Genomic DNA, 25145 nt, shown 5'->3' with positions numbered 1-25145 from the left:
CTTATGCTTTTTTTAAATTTATGTTTATATAAAAAAAACATTGCCACATAACATTTATGAATGTCGTTTGGGGGTCTCTAGAAGTTTGACAAGTTGTTGATAAATGAGAGGGAGGAAGGGGAGGGTAAAAATTGTCAAAAAATTATTGACATAATTAAAGGACATCCCTAAAATGTGTTTTGCTTTATACCCCGTTTATATTGATAATAAAACGCGTTTTATTTTAATAATAACATATTGTAAACAAACTGTAAACAACAACAACAAAAAAGTATTAACAGGTTGTTTTGTTAACAAAAAGGTTTGTGTTAATATTGATTGATTGCAACTTGTTGTTGACTGTTGATGATGTTGCATTGACTGCTGGCAACTTGTTGTTGAGTGATGATGATGATGTTGCTTTGACAGATGGCAATTTTTTATTGACTAATGATGTTGTTGTGTTGACTGATAAATTTAATCATACAGACATCAGATGTCAAAAGTTGACATGTCATGATTAAACCTAACAACACAATGCTTAAAAAGACTCACAATAAAAAAAACTCTTACACAATCTTACACAATCTTACACAATCTTACACAATCTTATACAATCTTACACAATCTTACACAATAAAAAAAAAGTTTAGATATGGTGCCAGCTAGAAATTAGTTAAAAACATTTCAATGTCCTTATAAAAATAGTTTTATATTTTGTTTTATTTTATTAATTATTCAAATATTTCAATGATAATTCTGACAATTGTTGAATTTGTAAAAGAAACTTATGAACACCTGAAGCAAATTCTAAACTTTGTTTGAAAAGTAAGGAAAGTATCCTCAGATTCCAAACGATCTTAATTATAAACCAAATAAACTACTTTAAAGTTTGTTAGAAATACTAAAATGCCAATATCTTTCTTGGATATTGCTAATTTTAAAAAATTAATTTCTTTGATATTGCTATATTTTTGTTAAAATTTGCGAAAGTCGTGTCAATATAAAAACAGTTTAAATATTTTTTGAGGAGCATTTTACTCTATTGGAAATTTCACCCTTATATGACTTTTATCTCATATTTTGAATTACTTATGTAATTTTCAACGAGAATGTAAAATTCTGTATTGCTTAACAGTTTCAAACATTAAGTTATACTATGAGGAATCTTGAACAGCGATGAAATCTTTACTAAAAATATAATCACTTCTAAATTTTTTAAAAATAACAGCATGTATGCTAAATTTGACAAAACTCGAGTAAAAATAATTTAATGCTACAAAAATTTTTTATCTAAGGCATGCTTTTCCCTAAGACCCTCATCGTTGAGGTCTCTTGCAATTCCTTCGCTCTCCTCCAACAATGGTATAAAACTTTTGAATTGTTTTTATTTATTTTTATATTTTCATAATTTCTTTTTATAAATTTTCCATGTTAGCTTCTTTTACAGTTCAAACTGAGTTATTCTTAATTTAAAAATTAAAAAGGAAAAAAGAAATTTAATATTTAAATTTCTTTTCTCCGGAAGGAGTAGCCAATCATAGTCTTACACTTTAACTAGATGTACCAGATTATTTAAGTTTAAGAAACTATCGGTCTTATATTGTATTTTAATGGCTTATAATTATCTTTTGAACTGTACTTTTCCAACAATTCAGCGAGTGCACAGAGCACAAAGTACAGGAATACCATTAAGCTGATAATGTCTTTTTATTATATGCATATATATATATATATATATATATATATATATATATATATATATATATATATATATATATATATATATATATATATATATATATATATATGTATATATATATATAAATTAGTAAAAACACTTATCTAACTTTTATCTTCAACATCATGTTTCTCTATCAGTAGGTTCACCAGGAAGCTTCCTGATGAACCTACTGATGGAGAAACATGATTTTGAAGATAAAAGTTAGATAAGTGTTTTTACTAATTTATATATATATATACATATATATATATATATATATATATATATATATATATATATATATATATATATATATATATATATATATATACATATAATAAAAAGACATTATCAGCTTAATGGTATTCCTGTACTTTGTGCTCTGTGCCCTCGCTGAATTGTTGATAATTTATTTGGTTTAAACCAGTTATATATTTTGATATGTTTAATGTTCATATCGTTAAATAATGTAATTTTTCAAATTGAATCATTAATACTACAAACTAAGTAAATTTTTAATACTATTAACTTTTAAAGTAAATTTTTTTCGAATCCAGATAGACTTTTAAATAGTCTTTTATTTATAGATAAAAAATTATATAATAAAAGACTATTATATGCCTAAAATTAGACTAATACATAGTTTAGATTGTATATTAGTCTAATTTTCGGCATTAGGTCGCGGTATCATCGGTTTCCATTTCCCAGATTAAATGAGCTGTTTTAGTAGCACATTTTTCTTAAAAGACAATTCGGAAGATCCAAAAATGCAAACTCTAAAAAGAAATGAATTTTTTTTTAAATAATATTTTTTTTCCTATAGAAAATATACAAGTTGTTATTGTTAGGGAGGCCACAAACCACATGGCACTGCATGATATATAATATATATTTTGAGCAACATATACGAGAAATAGCAATACATAGTAAGCAAGATATACGAGTAAGAGCTTGTTTTAAATATTTGTATTTATACTTGTATTTATCCAGCTTTAAAATGAGCTTTTACTCGTATATCTTGCTCAGTTTAAATCTATTAGAAACTTTTTATGTTTTTTTTATAATTATTATTATTATTATTAAGTTGTAGCCATAAAACATACATACTATATATACATACAGCGAGCAGGGAAAACACTCTATTATAAACAACCAGTTATATAAATATTTGTTCCGAATTTTAATCTCAACCAGTAATCTAGTCTAATTTTAAAAGAAAGTAGAGTTGAGTAGAAAGTTACTTGCTCGAGTAGTTCGCTCCAGTACTTTGCTGATCTATTATATAGTTGGCTGTGTCTTGGAAGACGGTTTGGAATATATTCACGCTTTATTTTAAGATAGTGACAAGGAGTTGATAAACTTTGGCTGGTATATATCATTAGTTATATCAAATCAATGCATTAGTTTAAAAATTTGGATGAGATCGAATTGTAGGCGCAGAAACTTAATTGATGGTAGATTTAGTCTTTTTAGTCTTTCGTAATATTGAAGATTTCTCAAGCTTAATTATTCCGCATGTCGTTTATTCCGAATGATTTTAATTTGAACATGAGTGAGGTACGGAATCAAAAGCTTTAGCAAAGTCGAGGTAGATTACATCTATAAACTGGTGGGATGCTAGGGAAGACAAAGTAATATCAAAAGTCTCTATTAGATTGGTTCAAAAGATTTATGATGAAGAAAGCCATGTCGATTTGTAGAGTTATCGTTGATGTGCTTCAAGATTTTATTCTTAACAACTTTTTCATAGAATTGTTGTTGATGATCTTGAATACGATCAATTGTTGTTGATGATCTTGAATAATAGTTAGTTGAATAATTATGTTCAAACTATCCCGGACAATTGCAAAAATAATGTTTTATTTATAAATAAAATTTAAATTATAACTTTACGTATTCATTTTCTAAAACAATTTAAAAAGACAGGATAAACACAGTGATTGACCTCTACATATTAGAAGCACAAAGAAAAATAACTTTTCACAATTTTCAACTTTTTTTGGTACTTGGTAACAAGTACCAAATAATATTGTCAAAAAAAAACCGCATACGTCATTCCAATCTTTTCCTTGAGCCCACATACAAAGTTTTAATAAAATATATTAGTTATAATAAACCTTAATAAGCATAAAAATACCGCACTGGTAAACAAATCAAAAAAAAAAAGAAGAAAAAATTTGAAAAAGTTGAAATGAAAAAAATGTTAAAAATGAATTCAGAGAGACACTAAAGCATACATGTTTTTTAAATTTAAAAAAATATATTTTTTTGTTGAAAAAGTAAATGAGCTTAACGACTTTGCGAGACACTTTTCTTTTTGATTAGTATTTCATACTTTTGGTCTTCGATATGCAATATCATATTCCGTATAAATATTAAATTTCCAAGTTTTTATTTTGTTACTTATATTTGCTCTAAGATTTCATTTATTTTAAAATTGTTATTAATGTTTGCAGGAGAGAAATTATTGTTGAATTGATACATAAAAATTAAATGCTGATATTTATTGGAATTAATTTTTGTGATTAGAAGATAAATATCTTTTTATTGTACATCAAGTGGAAGATTCATTTTATGGACTATTAAATCAATTAAAGATATACGTGTGATATATATAAAAGTTTCTTTATTTTAGTTGTTATTTCTTTTATGGGTGTATGTGGTGTATGTGGTGTATGGGTGTAAGAGCATGTAGTTTGTATGGGTATATTATTTTTTAAAGAGTTTGATGTCTGAACATGTTTAAATGATAGATAGCCTGCATATTTTTATTTTTAAGACTTCCAATCAACGAATAACTGCTGTTCTTGCCCCGTTTTGCTCCAACCACCTAAAATATGAAAAGTTTGCTTCTACTACTTTAAAAATATTTTATCCTACTAATACATGTTTTATCAATGAAATTTAAAAAATTAATAAAAAATAATTAATCTTTTTTTAGATTAATTTATCTTCAACAAGCATTTTTATCTTAAATGTCCTTACATGCATTATTAGGTAATAATCTTACATGCATTATTGTGTAATAATCATACATGCATTATTATGTAATAATCATACATGCAATGCATATTATGCAATAATCTTAGATGCATTATTGTGTATTAATCTTACATGCATTATTATGTAATAATCATACATGCATTATTATGTAATAAGTTCATCATTTATTGCTTTTATGATTGTTATTTTATATTGATTAAAAAAATCAACTCAAGCAAAGAGGAGTACAGAATTAGATTATCATTCATTGAGAGTTCTAAACAATCATCTGCATAGGATTTTGAATACTGTAATAAAGCAACTGTTCAGAAAAAGTCAAAAAATCGATTATTTAACTTAGCATGACAGTTGTCTTTGTTTGAGAGCAACTTTCAAATTGTCTATTACAAAAAAAAAATGCAGTTGTTTTAATTTTGTTTAACGGTGCTTTAATTTTTTCAGCTGCAAAACTCCTGGTTATTTCAATGTTAGCATACATTGAAACCTGATTTCAAATAAACAAATCAATTGTCTTGTTTTTTGAATAACTGCGACTCAACACATATTCCTCTGTCGTTTTGAAAAAAAGTAATTCTACAACCTGTTGATAGTTATCAGTTGTCTCATCGGCTTTATAAAATTATTCGTACTTTTCCTATAAGAAAACCACTGTTTTACAAAAAGCCCAGTGGGCACAGTACGTTTTTAAAACGTTCTTTGGACGTTTTTATTAGATTTAAACCTTATAAAAACGTCAATAAAACGTTTTAAAAACGTACCGTGCCCACTGGGAGATGGCTTCTATTATTAGATTGCGAGGGAAACAGAATAGCCAATAAGATGTAAATAAAAAAAATTGTGCAAAACATGTCATCAAAGTTTTTAATGCTTTTTCTAAGAAGAACGTAAATCATAGAGTACTAGAAGCAGCACAGAGACACTTATGTATATGAAGCAGCACGAAGACATTTCCTTAAATGGAATGATGATAAGCATTTAATAAGCATTAAATAAGCGACGATTCTCTATCAACATGGAAAAAAAAATTGCAAAATATTTATTTGAACTTAGTTTCAAAAAACTTTTGGTTTTACAACTCAAAAACTTTGCATTTGACAGTAATGCGACTCAAACCGTTTTTATTTGAATTTGCAAAAATAACGTTTAACATAATTTTAATAGAGAAACTCGTTAAATGGGTTTTTAAAAAGCAAAGATGAAACTTCATTGCCAACTTCTAAATAAAAATTTTAGGAAAAATTTAAGGTTTTTTGATTTTCCCCATATTGCGATACTTTTTTATAAACCAATATCTAAAATATATATTCTTGGGCTAGCAAAGCATTTAGATTATCAACAACTTGTTTGTTGACTTAAGTCAACAAACAAGTTCTGGTTATAGAATCATATCAAAATATTGGTTTTATTGTAGAATACAGATTAAGGATGTACTGAAATTTGTTATTCAAATTCCAGCCGGAACCGGAATTTGGCGGAGTTGATGATAAAATTCAAGTCGGAACTCGAACTATTGTTATATTTTTTTCTGCCTTGAAGATTAAAAGACATTCTAGACTTAACGCGTAAATACATACAACTTGGTAACAATTTTACCATATAGATACTATTCATTTATATACCAGGTAACTAATAATAAACGCATAAACCTTATTAATGGACAATTACATTTACCATATACATGCTATCTTCATTATGTAATAGTAATGTCTAATGCTAGATCAAACTGAGACTCTCAAAAATCTGTATAAATCTACACAGCACACCACCCTCATTTGGGTGGTGTGCTGTGTAGATTGGGAAGCTAATTGTAAATGTATTGGGACTTTTACAACTATTAATTATTCATATTCGGAAACTTACATAATTTTTTTGGAAGCATTGCAGATCATTCTATAGTCCAATCTTCGAAAAAAGGCGCTAATAGAGTTTTTTGAAAAAATATTCATAACGATATCCTTTTAAAAGGTCACTTTAATATATTAATTAGTAAAGTACACGGTTTGTCCACAGCTGTTGATCCAAGATATAACCTTCACTTTCCCAGATAAGCGAAAATATTTGACTAAAAGTTGGCTTTTGTCAGAGATAGAGAATCAAAGTAAATCACAAAAAGAGACTGATAACCAGACTAACATGACAAGTTTATCTTCCTACAATAGTGCTGATTCCTCATCAACTAATAGAATTTGTCAGTTGTAGCCAACATTAACATCATATGCATTAAACCTAAGAATACAAATCACGATAAGTTTTAACACTTGTTACAAGTTAGTAGAAGAAAGAGAAAGTAAAAAAAAAAATAGATTATTAGAATAGCTTTCTTTTCTCTCCCAACCAATAACATATAAAATATATAAAATGATATAAATAGTAAAATAAGATTAATTATAATAATATTATTATAATAATAATAATATTAATAAAGATATTAATGCTATTCTTTCATTTTCTATTTCTACAACATTCTTTTTATAATTTTAAAGTCCTTAAGGTCTTTTGATTTATATAAAAGATTGGTAAGGCCTTAAGGTCTTTAAAATTATATAAATTTTGTATATATAACAAGTAAAATAATTTAGTGCAATTTTTTTATTATTTATATTAGTTTATATATTTGTGCAATGTTTTATTGTATATAAGCAAACCTTAAATTGAATTACATACATTTAAATTATTAAAATACTAAAAAATAAAGCAATTCTAAGTGAGAAGAAGTTATTTAACTTTCCTTCAAGAGTTCTCTTGCATCATTCGCATGTGAAATGCGGTGCCCAGGAATTTTTCTGAAACACGACAGGTAGACCAAAGTATACTTTGTAGATGTCATACACTTTACAATTTGCTTCCAAGTAATACTTTATTGATCTTGTCTTTATTAATTGTCCACACACATAGCAAAATGCATCTGTTGGATGCAAATTTTTTGACAAATAAATCCTTAATGCCTTTCAAATTAAATAATTGCTCTTCAAATGCGATTCGTTATTTCTTTAATTACCAAAAACGCGAGCTAAGATGTTTGAGTGTGCTTTTATACATGTATAACACGAGCTGAAATGTTTAAGCTCTTATACATGTATAAGTTATACATGTATAAAAGCTCATACATTTAAGCTCGTGTTATACACGTATAAATTATAACACGTATAAAGCAAAATTCTTATGATTTCTTGAAAATTTATTATTTCTAAAATATTAAACTTTCAGAGTATTCTGAAATTATTTTTAAACCTTTTGGAGAGTTCTAGCGATTCAGGAATATTATAGAAATATGCTCAGTATTCAATACATGTCGAGCACTTTCTCGAAAACACAAAGTATTTCAAAACATCGTTGTCCTAGTCAAAAAAGGAAATTTTTAATGGAACAGCAGTTATTTTGATTAGTTTTCGACAAAACGGTTAGAAAAACACATTCAATCAAAAATAACCAAAGGACAAAACAAAAATTTGTTTTATAAATTTAAATTACGCGTTATTATTTAACGAGTGAGGGCTGTCAATCAGATTTTAAATTATTATACATTTTTACATTTTACATTAAGTTTTATTTTTTATTTTAATTTCCCATTATAGTCATATTTGTCGGAAGTAAATAAAAAGCAATAAAATAACAAAAATTTATTGAAATGAAATGCGGAATTAAAGCGAAAATCTAAAAATAAGTTTATATTTGTACTGTATAATTGAAGGCATATTTGTAGTCAACATTGTTGTTTAATTTATATTTGTAGTCTACATTGTTTTTTAATTTATATTTGTAGTCTACATTGTTGTTTAATTTATATTTGTAGTCTACATTGTTGTTTAATTTATATTTGTAGTCTCCATTGTTGTTTAATTAATACTTGTAGTCTACATTGTTTTTTAATTTATATTTGTAGTCTAGATTGTTGTTTAATTTATATTTGTAGTCTACATTGTTGTTTAATTAATATTTGTAGTCTACATTGCTGTTTAGTTTATATTTGTAGTCTACATTGTTGTTTAGTTTATATTTGTAGTCTACATTGTTGTTTAGTTTATATTTGTAGTCTACATTGTTGTTTAATTTATATTTGTAGTCTACATTGTTGTTTTATTTATATTTGTAGTCTATATTGTTGTTTAATTTATATTTTTAGTCTACATTGTTGTTTAATTTATATTTGTAGTCTACATTGTTGTTTAATTTATATTTGTAGTCTACATTGTTGTTTTATTTATATTTGTAGTCTATATTGTTGTTTAATTTATATTTTTAGTCTACATTGTTGTTTAATTTATATTTGTAGTCTACATTGTTGTTTAAAAAGAATAATCATTTTACATATGTTATATATTTTAATTGCATAAAAACTGCGTTTTTTTTAAACATAAATTAAAAAAACTTACTTTATATGGTTTTGTATAATATAATTTTAACTACAAAGTAGTGTATGTTATTACAACAGTTTGACCATTACTTTTGACTAACAAAACAAGTTTAAAATAAAATTTGATTTTTGGCTACAAAATTATCTCTTTTTCCACAGGAAAATATTTTTAAATAAACAATAAATCAAATCTATTTAATCTTTCTTAAAAAGTCGTGCTTCTTTGATTTTTTAAGAATTTTAATGTTGGATATAAACTTAATGTTGAATATAAACTTAATGTTGAATATAAACTTAATGGTGTACTATTAATAACTGACAAAGTAAAAAGTATTTTCGCTTTTTTATTCAGGAAAATCTTAACATTGCACAGCTGCAAAGCTTGGTAGTCTTATTTTGAGTGGAAGTCTCTAGTTAGATGAGTTTTTGTTGCTATAGATTTATATCCAAAATGCTTTCATAATAATAAATTGGAGCGAGCAAAACAAGATACTAAGCGTTTTAAAAATTCGTAGCGTTTGCAAAAATGTTAGCCGCGGAGTAGGGTGTTTGTTGCGGAGTAGGGTGTTTGTTGCGGAGTAGGGTGTGTTGGTTTTTTTTTCCGAAAATCAAAAGAGTAGTGAAAATATGCATTTTTACTATTAGTTGAATAAAGAAAAATTTAAAAAATAAAGTAAGTGCTAGCTTAGTAAATTTTGATTTGAAATTTTTAGTTTTAGACGTCATAATTTACTCAAAGGAAGAGGCTCACTTCTATCCTTGCTCAGCAACTCCCCAACCTTGTTTGGTCCAGCCCCAACTTTCAAGACTTTACTGCGCCATTAACATCATAGATCGTTAATATTGAAATTTAAAATTTAAAATTTTAAGTGAGCAGCGGTCACTGATCTATATTATAACTGTTATAATATAGATCAGCGGTGCTACTTACACAGATCATTTTAAAAAAGTTATAACTTGTTTTTTACTTTTTTTGTTGGCGGCTCGCAAAATAGATATTATGAAAGGCTGGGCGGGTTATATAAAAATTTAAAAATTATTTAAGATTTAAAAATAAGGGAATTTAAAAATAGATAAATAACAGTAAAAACCAAGTTTTTAGCTTATTCAACATTTTTTTAAAGACTGTAACTACGCCACCTGCAACTTTACAAGGGTTGCCATACCTTTTTTGATACTAATTTTTGACATTATATGTCTACTGGCAAGTTGAGCACGTATATACGATTCTCTTGGTTCATGTGTGTAAACATGGCTTGCAGCTTCAGTTACCAACTTGACGCATCTTTCAAATGATTGTTTTTTAAAAGTCCAATTATGAACTTCTTTAGGATAGTTTACAAACTCTTTAGTTGTGGCAGAGGTAAGAGTACAGGTAAGTGGAGGCTCAGTTACATTTAAGTTCCATATTATAAAGACTGACAGCTGTTCAGCATTAGGATTTATTTCTGGTGTTCTTCTTAATCTGAAACTGCTATGGAGATAGCATATGAAGATAGAACTTGAGATACTTCATCTCCAACTCCTCATATTTTTAGAATTCTATGTACAGCTTTTTTTTCTCCTGCATTTTTGCTGCAAAGCATGGTTTGTAAAATTGCTTCAAAATGGGCATACCATGTTGATCGCCTAGTTGTTTGCATAACAATATCTAAAACATCTTTACTCTGAATTTTAAGTAGTTATAGTTGATACAATACATGTCTAGATCACTCAATCCAACTTGATTTAACTTTATTATTAAATCAGTTAGGTATATGAGCACTAACTATAAAGTTCACAATTATTCTTAAATTCTCTAGATTTTCACCAATAAACGACCATGAGATGTTGATTGTGATTTTTACTGTTTAACCGTCAACCAAGTGGTCTGCAATAACTTCAGCTTTTTTTTTATTATTAGTCATATCTGAAACAAAATGAAAAAAAATAGTCGCCACTAGGATCTTTAACAACAGAGTAATGTTCTTCTTTAATCAAATAAGGAAAATTTCTTTCATTCACTTCTATAAACATTTTCGTGGCAATAAAAGAGGTAAAGATTCGTTCTCATGTAGGCAATTGAATTTTCCTATGAATTTATATATGGATCTTCTTCTTGAACATTTACTTTTTTGTATTTCTTCTTTCTCATCGCAGTTTGTCTTTGTTGTTTTATTTTTATTTTTTGGATTCTCTCCTACCTGCACCACCAATATGAAATGTTCCAAAGCTTCCAATTTTAGTCCTCTGAGAGTGGATAAATTGAGGCTCTAAAGTTGGTATTTTTCAGCTTACATTTACACTTTAAATTAACTTTTTTTATACATTCTCTTAGAAATATACCATATCTTAGCATATCTCAAGCTGTTGGAAGCTCAGATGCATAAGGTTCTTTTCCATTCCCTACAAGTTTGCTCATTTTAATTGATAATGCATTTCTCGTTTTTTTTGATATTTTTAATAAACAAAATATGTTTACCGGGGTTTTCCTTTTGGTCCGACTATGAAGATGTATTGCATGTATTAATGTAGGTATTAATTTCTATGTATTAGTTACTTTTTGCAAGGAAAAGATTGATACCAGCGTATTATTGTTAATTACCAAAATAAAAAAAATTAAAATCAAACTTTACCAAGCAAGCACAAATTACATCCAGTTAAGTCCCTATAACGTGACCAAATGACAAATGTCATTTGGTCACGTTATAGGGACTTACATGGATGACAAACTATTAACTTTTTGCCATCAATAGTGAACATTTTTAAAAAAGATTATTTTAAACAATAATTTTTTCACATAATGACTAATTTACAAATTAAACGTTCATCTTAATAATATTGTTAAAATTGCTAAAAAAGTCTAAGCTTAGGCTTACGGTTTTTTAGCAATTTAACACCAAAATGAAGAATCTACTGTGTGCGAGTGTATGTGTTTATATATACTACTGTGTTGTGTATGTGTTTGTATATATTGTGTGCGTGTGTTTGTGTGTATATATAAATATATATATATATATATATATATATATATATATATATATTTATATATATATATATATATATATATATATATATATATATATATATATATATATATATATATATATATATATATATAAATATATATATAGGATTTTTGTTTGTTTGTTTATTTTGCCGTTTTATAACTTTTACAATTTAAAAGTTTATAATTTGTCATATCAATCGCACGTATTTACAATAACCGTATAATATATTTATACTTTACAAATTATTTATTGAAAATCATAATCATGTAAAATAAATAAAAATTAGTTTAAGAAATACTTTAAGAACAATGTTCATGTTAAGAGTAATAATCAAGTTAATAAGAAAAATCGAAAGAAACAAAAACAAAAAAAAAATTAATTAATTAAAGACCATGTGTCCACAAGAGCCGTACTATATACGTATACTATTCAAATTTTTTAATTGAAAAATATAAAAATAAAATATAAAAATAAAATAAATAACAGTTGTTAATAAAGTAAAATAATAGTAAGAACGAAAAATTAAAAATAAATTTTAATTTACAAAAACCGTAATTTTTATGTATATTTTTAAACCAATTTGTATAAAAGTAAAATAAATAACAATTCATTGATAGTTAAAAAAAAATATATATATATATTTAAGAATTCAGATTAGATTTCAACAATAACTTTTAATATTAGAGGAAACACCATGACTAAATTAATGAAAAAAAAGTTGATACATTCTGAGACATATTTTATATAATTAAATTTTAGTTTAAAAAAATTTAAAATCGGAGATGTTAAAACCCATAAGTAATAACACCTGTTTGGATCCATTTTAAAACTACTGCATACTAACTTTTTTTGTATTTGAAATACTTGGGAACTTTTTCCATAAATAAGATCCATGATATTGAATCTTTGCTTTATACATTAAAACTTGGTGTAAATTGATTTTATAAACATTTAATGCACCCATTATACGCAGAAGGGGCTAGCATGGTTTAGTTTTATCAGCTCAAAATAATATTCTGCACGCAGTTTAATGGAAATATTTTCTCATTTATTTACTTTATTGAATAAAATAAATTTAGTTTTATCCACATTTAAAGAGAGTTTATTACTTATAAACCACTCATTAACCTTACCCAACTATTCGTTAGCTGTTTTAAAAAGTGTTCTAATATCTCTGTGGAAATAAAAAAGATTGGAGTCATCTGCAAAAAGAAAACAATTTAAGAAGTCTGTTGCTAAATTTAAATCATTTATATATACTAGGAATAATAAGGGTCCTAAATAGGGCCCTGGGGAACCCCACAAGTTACCGCATATGAAATTGTTTGTTTTTGCTCATATTGTATAAATAGCTTTCTATTGGTCAAATAACTTTTGAACCAAAGTAAGTTATTATTTTTTACTTCATAATATTTAAGTTTTTTAATTAGCATATTATGGTTTACAGTATCAAAAGCCTTTGACAGATCAATGAAAACTCCAATGTAAAGTAGTTAGCACATAATGTGTTTGTTATTTGATTGACTACTTCAACCGCTGCAAGTTCAGTGAAACATTTTTTTTGAAACCAAACTGTTTTGAATACAACATATCGTTTTCTGATAAATGATTAAATTGCCTGTTGCACATTATTCTTTCAAGCAACTTTGAAAAATACGGTAATATAGATATAGGTTTATAATTAGAAATAATGGAGTCGTCGCTAGTCTTTAAAATTGGTGTGATTCGTACAATTTTTAATTTTTCCGGGACAATATCTTTTTTAAAAGAAAGATTAAAGATGTGAAACAAAAGAGGTTCGATTATATCATAAAGATATTTTACAACATTAACGTTAATTTTATCAAATCCAACACTTTTGTTAGTTTTAAGATTATAAAAGGCTAATATGGTCATTTTTTATGACATTTTGAAGCAATAACTTTTTAAATAAAGATTGTAAATTTTGAATATTCATAAAATTTTGATTCATTTGAGACTCAGATTAATACGCCATAATCCTAATATATATATATATATATATATATATATATATATATATATATATATATATATATATATATATATATATATATATATATATATATATATATATATATATATATATATATATATATATATATATATATATATATATATATATCACAGCAATTTGATCATACTTTTGATCACACTGGTTTGAAGTTAATACTAGATCAATTAGTAACAATTGTTTTACTTTTTTTAAAGAATAAATAAATTAATAATTTAAAAAAAAGGAAACAATTTTTTATTTTTTTATGGATTTATTTATCCTTTCAAAAAAGTAAAACAATTGTTACTAATTGATCTAGTATTAACTTCAAACAAGTGTGATCAAAAATATGATCAAATTGCTGCGATATTGCGACAAAACCAAAAGCAAATATTTTTTGTTAAAACAAATTTGATTATAAGCAATTAGCATTAAAATACGTAAGACGGCGACATGTTCACAGCAGTTGTAAATTTATCAAACAAAAATTCATTGTGAAGTAGGATAAATGTGTTAAAAAAAACAACAACAAGAAAATAAAAATGTTATCTACAAATTTTCTATCTGTTTTAAAACTTAAATTTTTGGAATCTATCTAATTCTAAAATGGAAGTACGGGTACTTTAATAGACAGCATTTAAAATACCTTATCAATATCGAACATTTTTGTATTTAATAGAACTACGAGCTTTCTGAGTAAGAAAACAAAATTTCATTCAAATTCAACGACATTCTGAAGTAAAAAATACAATGCTCAGAAAATTGTAATATCTGCTATGCTCGGCGAAAAATCTTTACAAATATTATGCAAGTTAGTTGTAGAATGGAATTCTATTCAAAAACATTTTCGAGGTAACTTGTGTATTTGTTTTCAAATTAATTTTTTTAGGGTTGACTTTTTGGAAGTCAGTTCTCTTTTGAAGCATGTATATTATATTTATAAAATTTCTTTTTTTTTTAACAAAATTGAAATTATTTTATTTCTTTTTTTTTTCGTTCCAATAAACTTAGATGTAAACAATGTGATAGCAAAAGTTACTTCATGAAACGTCGGTTCACGGGCAAAAAAAAATTAAATAAAGCTAGCTTATTTGGATAATTTTAAATAAACATCAATTTGTTTGAATTAAAATTTCGTAACGTTTATAACATTAAAATTTTTTTTTTTTGAACGTAAGTTATTTCGAACGTACGTTTTTTAAACATAACTTTTTATGTCACATTAACGTAAAATTGCTTTAAATCTAAAAATATTGTTTATAAAGTAAATTAGATTTAATTTCATCATACATCGTGGTGGGAATAGTGAATGACTTTATAGCTATTTTTTAACAATTTTTTTAAACGTTATTGTTTTTAAAATGTTGTCATAATGTTGTCAAAAAAGTCTTTTTAAATTTATGGCTTTATTTGCTTTTACTAAAATGTGCTTTTTTATTATGATTTTTGTTAAAGATATACTTTTATATTGCTGTTATACCAAACAGAGCCATGACTAGGCTACTCCACACACCCCAATTGGAAGGGGGGGGGGGGAAGAAGCGAATTTAGGGGGCCCATTTGCAAAATTTAGGGACCGTTTTGGAAATTTAAGGAGTTTTTTTTTTAGGGGCGGGGGGGCTAATGACATTTTATTTTTTGTGGGGTTAGCTACGCCACTGTTACCTACTTTATTCCCAGCTTACTGTTGTCTGTCTTTCGAGCTTCTTTATGATATTTACTTTTCAAACATTTGTTTTTTAAGCACACTTACACTTTATAGGTTACAGTTACAGGCTTAATTTGGAGTGTTGCTCAATTTGGAGACAAATTTATCTTCTGCATATTATTATATATATTTGATCTCTGTAAATTAGGCGAAAGGAACAAGGTAAATTAGGCAAAAGGAACAAGGTAAATTAGGCGAAAGGAACACCGCAATGCTGTATTGTCTTAATAAATTCAAGTAATATTAAATTTACATTGTTATTACTATGAGGTGCAACTAAAAAATTTTTTGTCTTGCTGTCACTCAAATATTAGGTAAATACTTTTTTTATAGTCGCAGGTTTACGCCTTGCTAAAGCGGTTTTTGCGAATCTTGTGTCGAACGTGTGTATTCTCCGTAATCGTATACATGTAGTCTCCGTATAGCAATTAGTTGGAGGAGAATAAAATACTATACTTAGCCGTAGAAATTCATTATTGCCATTAACCAAATACATAAACATTGTAATAATATATAATAACTTAAATATAAATAAATAACAATTATATAATAAATGAGTTGTAATAAAATGTATAGTATTGTAAGAGGTTAGAAAATAACATTGATGAGAAGGTTAGGAAATATAGTAATATTGAGTAAATATTTTAAAGTTTACTAATAACTGGTAACAAAAAGTAGTTTCAATAAAAGAGCCGTTTATTTTGAAAGTGGCCAAAGTCACCATTTCAAAAAAAGTTATTGATAACAATGATTACAATTTAACGGTATCTCTTCATTTGTGAAATAATATAAACCATTTGTGTTGAAAATTATTGAGATATTTTGGAAAGAAGTTTTGCTAGTTAACGGTGTATGTTAAAACAATAACCTTTAAAAATCTCCGTTTAAAAAAAAACTGACTTATGACACTTTCAAAGTGTCATAAGACCAAATATTAGGCTTGCGTAGATGTATTTATAATACATTGTTTCTAGTTGTTGAATGCTAGATATTCTTGACTCATTGCATGGGTTTTGTCTCCGTTTTTTATGACTCTAAAACACAGTTTTAAGGTTCTGAGGCCGGCTGGTAGTCAGGTTTCCCGAACTCTGTGGTAGCTCTTAGAGAGGCTGATTCCATCAACAGATGTAAAATCCCAGAGTACTAACAGTGCCATATTGCACATGATTGGTGTCCTTGTTTGTACTTTTGGTGTGCATTGTCGAGACCGCATTTGGAGCCCTTTGTTACGGCTTAGGGTTTATTAATAGTAATGAGGCAATCGCTTGGACTACTAGATAGTATACTGAGTACTATCTGTGCTATGAATCAATTTCTTTAACAAATTTAAAAATGACTTAAGTGCCAAAAACTATAATACACAAAAAACCATCATCATCATCAAGTTCTCTAAATATATCATTCACTAATATTTGTGGTCTTCAAAGTAATTTTTTTTGTTGTTGAGTCTTATCTCTTGCAAAGTTCACCAGACCTACTTGCACTTTGCAACAATAACTTGAGTTGTGCTGTCTCATATTGTGATCTTAGTGTTGATGGTTATCTTCCTTTAATTTGTAAAGACTCCAATAATAACATGCTTGGCCTTGGCATTTACAACACAAATAGTCAACTTCTCAACTCGCTTTCCCAACAATCCAAATCATTTAGCTTCTCTACTCGACTTATGTCTTGTTTCTGATTCTAGTCAGTGCTCAATTTCTCCACATTCACACTTAGGTGCATCTGATCACAATTTGATCTCTTTAAAGCTATCATCTCATTCTTCTTCATCATTAGAATCCCCTTATTATTGTACCTCTTACAACTATCCTAAAGCTGACTGGGACTCTTTCCGTGATTTTCTTTGTGATACCCCTTGGGTTGAAATCTTTTGTCTTCTTGCTAACAAATGAGCCACTTTTGTAATTTCTTGGATTCAGGTTGGCATGGAATCTTTTATTTCCTCTCGACAATTCCAAGTCAAGCTTCACTCATCGCCATAGACTTCCTCTCTTTATACTGTTGCAATTTCCAATTGTAACCATTACTTCCATATCTATTGCCAAAACATATCTTAAAAAATCATGAAATCAGACGTTGTCTCCATCTGTTCGGAAATCAGACGTCTATCTCAAGAAAACAGACGTCTGCGTTCTAAAGCTACAAACCATTGTAAAAAGGTTTTGTCTTACGCCAAATCCCGCCAAAACTCAGGTCACAAAATATCGTATTTAATCTTAAAAATTAGGCTCCAGAGACTTCTTGAGAATCTTTAACAGTGTCTATAATAATGGCAAATCTGTTATTCCTCCTCTCTTGCATGGTTCAGATTTTGTTGTCTCACCTAAAGACAAAGCTGAATTGTTTGCTAAGAACTTTTCATCAATTTTATCTCTTGAATCAACAAACCACATGTTAACTGATATAGCCGACATATAGGTTGATCCATTGCTTGACGTTTGTATAACTCCAGCATCTGTATCTAAAGTGATTACCTGCTTAGACTCATCTACAGCTTGTGGTCCGGACAACATATCTGCTTTAGTCTTGCAGAAGTGTTCTCTGGAGCTGTCGTCTTTACTTTTAAAACTTTTTAACAAGTGCTTATCAGAGTCTTTTTTTCCAGTCTGCTAAAAAGCGGCATCTATTATGCCTATTTTCAAAAATTCTGGAGAGTGACACGTTCTACTGCTAATTTGTAATAACTGGTAGATTTTATCGTGCAGTAGATAATGTGGAGAGGTTAAGGCTATTGTTCTTGACATTTCTAAAGCCTTTGATAAAGTTTGGTATACTGGTCTTCTCCATAACTCTTTTTTTGACAATGTATTAGTTAACATCTTTAAGGTTACTTAATCCTTCCTTACCAATCATATTTCCCTATCGAGGACAAATTTTATATTAATAAAAGTTGTCCTCGAAAGACAGGACTTTTCTTTATTTCCTGTAAATTCAGGGGTTCCTCAAGGTTTTATTGTCGGTCCTATACTTTTGTAATTTACATTAAGGATCTCCTAGAAATTCTCGCGTCTAAGGTGGCATTGTTCGCTGATGATAGTACCATTATGTTCGTGTATTGTTAAGAAACCAACAATCTCTGATTGCTTGGAAGGAAAATTGTTAAGTTATATTTAGGTCATATAAACTTTGATTCAGCAAATTAGAATGGAATGACTTGAATCTAAAGAAATTATAAAAGCTATATCCCATTAGCGGGGGTATAACTGCTTTTGCCGAAAAATTCGGTTTAATAAATTAAATTAATTGTAATCGAGAACAGAATTTTATTCACTGTCTGGCTAAAAACAAGCGTTAACATTAAGTTTATTAATCGAGTATTCAAACTCTTAGAGTGTAAGGTGAAATAAAAAGTTAATAGTTAACCCTAAAATTTATAATTTTGACTTTTAGATAACACGAGACAGCTAATTCTTTGCACAATATTGAGTATTACCTCTGGATTTGTTCTTCTTATTGCATACTTTTTGATTTATATTTGCTGTTTAAAGCTTCACAAAAATCGATATGCTCGTTATGTTTGTACAAATGTACAAGATAAAAGAGAAGCTTGTGAAATTGAGGATGGGGAACAAACTAAATTAATGATTGTTTCAGCGCCAGTAATTCAACCAATCGACACAAATGTTAAAACTGTCGTTATTGATAGGAGTGATTCGCAAACCTTTCAAAATATTGAAACAGAAACATTTGTTATTAACAAGACTAAAAATAAAAAAAGCGAATGCACCTTGATTAGCGCAATTAGACGAAGCCATTCAATTGATGAAGGAACGCAAACAGATCATGAAGAAACCGAGCTACTAGAATCGCAGAATAGTATTTCGGCAGAAGAACAACTCGAGTTAAGCTATTTAGTTGAAACAATGAACTTTTATAACAATCGTTTAAGCAACGACTTTAATTTTGAATATAAAAATAGTTTCAAATCAAGCGAACGTGATTTTCATTCTTTGGAAAACACAGTTGAACCTTTGCTATCTTCAATAAATGAACCTTTGCGATCTACAAAAACAAATAGAGATTCATCAAATTTTACTTCAAACTTAGTTAGAGAAAATTTCAACTCTTGATCAAAATTCAAAATCAAACAAGAGGCTGTGACTTATATTCTCCTAACTCAATTTTCAACGGAGATTTATCAGAAACTAATGAAGAGAAAACAAAAAAAAGAAGCTTTTCTTTTATAAGATAAGAAAAATTAGTTTGCAATACTGAAAAAGCTTAAAACAAGATACACGCATACACACACACACACACACACACACACACACACACACACACACACACACACACACACACACACATACATTCAAAATAATTTTACTTCTATTGAACAAAAAGTAAAGAAAACTCATATGTATATGATATTTAAATTTTATGTAAATATGTATATGTTATTTAAATTTTGCATTATTTAGTTATTTATCCAAAGCTGAAAATACCTATGGTTTCATCATTTTAATAATATTGAAATGGTGAATATTGTCATTTTATGACTATATATGGCATATAAAAATGTCATTATATATAGTCATAAAATTGTCATTATATATAGTCATAAAATTGTCATTATATATAGTCATAAAATTGTCATTATATGACAATTTTATGACTATATATAATGACAATTTTACATATAATGATATTTTACCACAAAAGATACATGATAGCATATAATGCTATCATGTATCGCTTGTGGTTTCCACAAAGTTTAGTCATATAATGACAATACTACGATCATTATATTAAAAAAAACAACAGGAAAGTAGCAACTAATAAGTTATTACTAAGACTTGTTTAAACTGTTAGAACCAAAGTTCTTATACCAGAGGCGAAACCAATGTTAACATTTATTAAAAGATTTGTTTAAACGGTAACCGACAAGTTCAGTATTATCACAAGTAATTTGATCTTTTTCGGAAGAAGCTAAATCAGAAGTGAGAAACCACAATTTTGGTTCGTTCACTTAAAAAGAATTTTATTGGTCACACCAGAATTTAATCTTTTCTAAATTAGCATTAACTATGTTAATTAAGTTAGCATTAATTATGTCGTATATGATCAAAAGTTTTGTTGATTTGTAAATTATAAGTAAGGTTCATATCTGTGAATATTTTGAAACTAATCCTTACTTCTCATGCAACAAACACCTAAATGCTAAATCACCTCGAGCCTTTATTATTCTCGTTTAGGGGACCTAAAAAAGAGCATCAATGTGTTGGGAGACCTAAAAAAGAACACCGCAGTTCTTGGGGCATTAAATTAAAAAAAGAAAAAAAATGTTTTATTAAACACTTATCTATTTCAAATTACTAATTTTAAAAAAATTAAAAAATCACATGGATTTTGGAAATTTTTCGAAGACGAGGGGCGGCAGCCCAGGAGAAAGTTAGGGCTTGTTGTTGATTTTTTAAGACTAAGCCTAGATAACAATGGCTTTTTGTTAACTATCCTCATTTGAAACATGTATGCAAAATCAATAGCCACATCGAACATTCCGGTGTTAGAAGCTGTTGAGTGTGCTCCAGTATACTGTGAATCTATAACATACTTTTTACACCAATCGGCTTTAGGTTTGGCTATCATTTATGCAATTTTTTTCTTAAGAGGAGAAAAATGAGGCTTAAGAGGAGAAAATGGAACGCGTAAATGGAAATTCTGGTTCATTAGTGATTGTATAAAAATCCATCTTTATTGTTTTTGAATTGTATTTTAATGATGATACATATTTTAAGATTTACGAAGTCTTAAAGCAGTGTTGCTCCGCAATGGAAATAAATACCCATATTTGCCTCTTGCACACAAAAAAGTCACAAAAACCCGAGTAATTTATACAATGACAAAAGTTGAAAAATAAGCTTGGTGTGCATTTTGTGATGTAGTTCGTAGTTCCTTATTACAATCAAGTGGTTGTAAAGCTTATGACAAAAGTTGAAAAAGAAGCTTGGTGTGCATTTCATGATGTTCTTGGACACTAATTGCAATCAACTGGTTGCAAAGATAATTGTAAACTGAAGAAGCTTAAATTTAAATTTAAAAAAATTTAAAGAAAATAAACATTGATTTACACCTAGATTTCTTCCCCGAAAACGTGTGTGATGTCAGCGAAAATCACAGTGAGTTTGAGATACGATAAATACAGGAGTACGCTATATTTGAGACACAATAAATACAAGAGTATGTTATATTTGAGACGCGATAAATACAAGAGTATGTTATATTGAGACACGATAAATACAGGAGTATGTTATATTTGAGACATGATAAATACAGGAGTATGCTATATTTGAATATGATAAATACAGGAGTATTTTTTATTTGAGATACGAGAGCAATGATTAGAGAACTTCGAATCGGTAGACATGGAGATTTCAATATCCTGAACTGAATAAACAGTTTCAATATTGGTAAATTACATATATAGGTAAATTACATATTGGTAAATTACATATATAATATATATAAATTACATATTAACTGTAATTTTGACTTATATTATATTACATTTGTCACACAAATAGATTTAGTAACATTTTAAATTGCTATATAGCAAGAAATTTGTTGTTTTATGAATACGTTTTATGATTATACATAGTGTTGATTAGCAGGAGGCAAACGCATAACATACACAATGGGCATTTTGTAACATTTAAAAATAAATCCTCTTCGAGTATTGTTTATAAATAATACTCAACGTAACAATTATCAATTAAATCTTATCGTTTTTAAAACTCATCAGACCTATTTGCTCTATTTGTGAGACTAATTTAAATTCCGTAATTTCATATTCAAATCTTAATGGTGATGGATATTAGTTCTTGATTCGCAAAGACTCTAATTGTCACATGTTTAGCCTAGGCATATACTTGTCTATTAGCTTAGGCATATACTTGTCTATTAGCTTAGGCATATACTTGGTTGTAAAATTAGTTTTCAGTCCTCAGAATATTCTTTTAGAGGCTTTCACTTTCTCAACTTTTTGTTTTTTGCTGCTCTTTTTCTTCCCAAAACGAATTTTTTTATGTTATTTTAGATTAAATTGACCAAGTCCTTTCTTTTTTTGTACTCCTGTTTTCTTTTTCTACCTCTAAAAACCTCTTATTTACTTTTGTCATAATTGGGTTGGTAATTAGGTTGCCTGCTCAAGCGAGCTATTATCACTTGTTCCATTAGCCTTAATCTTCATTCAGCTAAACTGCATTCTTTTTACTGAAGCAGTTTTTTTATGTTCAAAAATGTATTGTTTATCTAGTTTTTTCAGCGATCATCGATGCTTTGGAATTCTTTCCTGTCTTTTACAATTTACTGTTTTTAAAGTCTTCTGTTAATCACTTTTTTCCTTTTAGCTCACCTCTCTCTTTTCAGGTAACATCCAACTTAATTAGTGGTTGTTTGCAGTCTTGTTGTTGCTGCTGTTGTTGAGAGTAAATTTGTTTTAAAAGGTAGATCAGCTATAGTTCGATTAATCTGAATAAATGTTGCTTTTTAATTTAACTTTTTACAGTAAAGCTAAACATTAATGAAATAGGTATCACTTGATCTTTGTCAAAGTTTTTTAAATGCTTTTCCAATAAGATTACTAGTAAATTATCCAAGAAAACATGTGGCTTGTGATTAGTAAATTATCCAAGAAAACATGTGGCTTGTGATTAGTAAATTATCCAAGAAAACATGTGGCTTGTGATTAGTAAATTATCCAAGAAAACATGTTGTGGTTAGTGAATATTTTACTAATTCAACCATTCCACAACATGTATAGAAAAGAGTTAAGAAGTATTTTTAAATAAAAAAGTTAACTTTTTATACTTGGATTTTGTTTTTAAAAAGCCATTTCTGCGACCAAATCAGTTAAACTAAAAAGAAAGTTTAATCGCTCATCATTGTTAAATAAAAAAAAAAAAAAGCACGATTCTCATCTCTAGTACAATCGTTTCAAAAAGTCCTTTAATAGTACCAATTTTTAAAAATTTGATAAAAATAGACTAAAAAACCTGTAGTGTTGACATCATTTTGAATGAATGGATAAGTTTTTAAAGAAGCAAAAGTCTCATTACAAAATATTTAAAAAGTTGACACATTTTGACCCCCAACCCTCATTGTACTTTTTTTCTAAAGGACCTTTTTTTTAATAGACTTTTTTTAGAAATTGACGATTGTGTCCTCCACTTCGGAACCCGTGTTGTCGGCCGTGGTTCTTGAACTACCTTCATAAATAAAACATTATTTTTGGCATATTTCTGTGAACCAGTTATTGCAAACAAATTTTATCAGATGGGCAAACTCAAATAAAAAAAAGAATGCTTTTCAATTCACTTATTATTTGATCTTTTTTATTTTTTCCATTAGTTAAATTTAGCGTTGCGTAATTTATGGATGTTCCCTAATGAAGAGTAAGCTATAAGAACTTCAAACTGAGAAACTTTTCGCAATTCTCGCCCCCCCCCCCTCATTTCTTTTACCTTCTGGATTATTTGATGCCCTACTTTTGAAGGGCATCGAATGATCAGTAAGACCTTGTCATCGTTTAAAAAAATAAAACAAAAAAAAGATAAATAATTGCAGTGTGGTGCAGTGGTTAGAGGTCTAGCTAAAGAACCAAGAAATTCAAGGTTCGATTCCGGCTCTCGCTAAAAAAACAAATTTTGTAAGGAAGGAGACGTAAACTTCTTAGCTAAATACTTTTTCGAGGTGCCCTGAGATATGAACGATAGGTCATCTTGGAGTACTTTAAAAACAATAATAAAAAAAAAGATATGTAGAACTTTAGAGTAATACTAAAAAAATGTTTTTGTGAGATTTCTCTAAATTCACTTGCAAATAAACAAAGATTTTCACCATTTTGACACTACTCGAGAACGCTCTCCTATTTACATGATTTTTTCTATTTCCCTTAATTTTTATTCAACGGAATTTAAGAATCAAAGAATTGAATATGCCATGAAACAAAAAGTATTTTAAACAAAGGAAAGTTTTTTTAACAAGTAACTTATAAGAAAATGCATTGTTTTATTTTTCTCTTTTTTATAGAAGTAAAACGTTTCTTGATTTTCAATAAAGAAAACCATGAGTTTGATTAGTTTTCAAAGTTCAAAATACTTTAAAAGTTATTAGGGCTGTTAATGGGTCGGGTATCACTGTTCCGGACCCAAACATGGTTAGCATATACGTCTGTGGGTTTAATTTGGGTATCAACAACTCCTACTTGGATCCATACCCAATTTCCTACGAGTCTGGAGCGAGTCTGAGTCTAGAATCGCTCCGTAATGGCAAAACAAGAACACAAACACCATTATTGGGAGTAGGATATTGAGTGCGTGTGTCTACAAACAGTTAAGGTTTAGTTTTGGTTACTCTTAGCTTTCAATAATAAA

General features: G+C 27.9%; 1 protein-coding gene across 2 annotated transcripts in view; it reads left to right on the top strand.

The window, feature by feature from the left end:
* LOC100201456 (uncharacterized) overlaps window positions 1–20177 on the top strand; it is a 29860-nt gene extending 9683 nt beyond the window's left edge. The window contains exons 2-3 of one of the 2 annotated variants that reach the window (XM_065792884.1): window positions 14743–14915; window positions 19165–20177. In XM_065792884.1, the coding sequence (XP_065648956.1) occupies window positions 14840–14915; window positions 19165–19844 (756 nt within the window). In that variant the 5' untranslated portion in view covers window positions 14743–14839 and the 3' untranslated portion in view covers window positions 19845–20177. Of the gene's footprint in view, window positions 1–14542; window positions 14916–19164 lie in introns of those variants that run through there. The other variant, XM_065792883.1, reaches the window with a different exon arrangement.
* The last annotated feature ends 4968 nt before the right edge of the window (window positions 20178–25145 follow it).

This window comes from Hydra vulgaris, chromosome 03 (genome assembly GCF_038396675.1).
Source record: "Hydra vulgaris chromosome 03, alternate assembly HydraT2T_AEP".
Classification (NCBI taxonomy): domain Eukaryota; kingdom Metazoa; phylum Cnidaria; class Hydrozoa; order Anthoathecata; family Hydridae; genus Hydra; species Hydra vulgaris.
The sequence above is the reverse complement of the archived record's forward strand: the minus strand, read 5'-3'. Positions and strand labels throughout refer to the sequence as shown.